At 42.9% G+C, this 1,519-nt stretch overlaps 1 protein-coding gene across 4 annotated transcripts in view; it reads right to left on the minus strand.

The window, feature by feature from the left end:
- The window catches only part of SGPL1 (sphingosine-1-phosphate lyase 1), an 82,784-nt gene that overhangs the window by 22,155 nt on the left and 59,110 nt on the right, over nucleotides 1-1,519 (minus strand). For all 4 annotated transcript variants that reach the window (XM_037745828.1, XM_017548847.2, XM_017548848.2 and 1 more), the window contains one exon: nucleotides 295-442. In XM_037745828.1, coding sequence (XP_037601756.1) covers nucleotides 295-442 — 148 coding nt within the window. The remainder of the gene's footprint in view (nucleotides 1-294; nucleotides 443-1,519) is intronic.

The following is a 1,519-nucleotide window of genomic DNA, read 5'->3' on the forward strand; positions in this document are numbered from 1 at the left end:
CGCGCCCGGCCTGATATTCTCTCTTCTTAAACACAAACATATTTGTTTCAGTCATGCTTACAAAAGGAAATAAAGCAAAGTTCCACTATCTCTGAGATTTGCTTGCTTTATGGATGAAGGATGAATCTAAACATAATTTTAAAAATATGAAATCCAACCTGTGAAACAGAGAGTAGGCCCTCCTAAACATGTAAGAACCAATGATGAGTTATTCTTAACCTATGTGTACATTAAACAATGACAAAACCAGTTGCTTTAAGGAAGCAGAGAGCATGTATATGCCAAGCATCATACCCATAGAGCTGTACTCTTTAAGTTTCTCCAAAACTGCAGATGAGCTCAGACCCTGGGAGGGCAAAGCTTTCACATACTCTTTGTCCACTTTCAGGAATGACATGTTCTTGTTAATATCCTCCTTGGTCTTGTTCAATTTGTCTTGAATCTCCAAAGGTAAGAAAGGCAAAGTTAATCAGATGCAAGAGTACAGTAGAGACAGCAGAACCATTATGACATTCAAGCAGCTGCTCAAACGCTGGGCACTGCACAAGTAACTAGATAACATTTTTCTTAAAGATATATGGTGATATTTTGACTGGTCAGCTACTTTCTGCCATGTACAACAGCCTCTTAAAAATCTGAAAAGTGAAGCTTCTCTCTAAAGGTCAAGATGCACTCAGCCGGGTGCGGTGGCTCACGCCTGTTATCACAGCTTTTCAGGAGGCTGAGGTGGGTGGATTGCTTGAGGTCAGGAGGTAGAGACTGGCCTGGCCAACATGGTGAAACCCCAACTCTACTAAAAATACAAAAATTAGTCAGGCATGGTGTAAGGTGCCTGTAATCCGAGCTACTTGGGAGGCTGAGGCATGAGAAACACTTGAGCCCAGGAGGTGGAGGTTGCAGTGAGCAGAGATCACACCACTATACCCCATCCAGCCTGGGCAACACAGCAAGACTCGGTCTCAAAAAAAAAAAAAAAAAAAAAGATGCACCCAATTTCCCCTTAACCCATTTCTCTACCATGCTGATATCACTGCTGCTTCACTTGGTTTGCATTGCTAAAGTCAGCACATCCCTGAGGGCAACATTTGGACTTTGATCCTGCCTTGGCAGCAACTACAGTATGTGTGTAAAAGAATCAAAAGTACAAATACGAACAGTAGCCAGAAAACTGGCCATGCTGCAATGAAACGCATTCTGGTCCTTGTGCAAGTGATGAGCTCCTTCAACAGACATGCACACAGCACACCAGGAATTTGAAGGCCCCATACAATACAAGCACAAGGCATTCTAAGAATTGCCAGGAAGGCTCCAATGTATCTCCTTAAGCTTGCACCGCCTGACCCCAGGTGTTAAGGAGGAGCTAAGGTCCTTTCTGCTATGCCATTTATCAACTATGATTCTCTTCTCTTCCCCTCAAAGCCATAGCTTCTAAGCCATTTTCTTTTATTCACTTAACAAATATGCAGGCCGGGGTATACAGTGAACAAAACAAACTTTTAGGCAGTGGAGAACACAAGAA

Source organism: Cebus imitator, unplaced genomic scaffold (genome assembly GCF_001604975.1).
Source record: "Cebus imitator isolate Cc_AM_T3 unplaced genomic scaffold, Cebus_imitator-1.0 Scaffold215, whole genome shotgun sequence".
NCBI lineage: Eukaryota > Metazoa > Chordata > Mammalia > Primates > Cebidae > Cebus > Cebus imitator.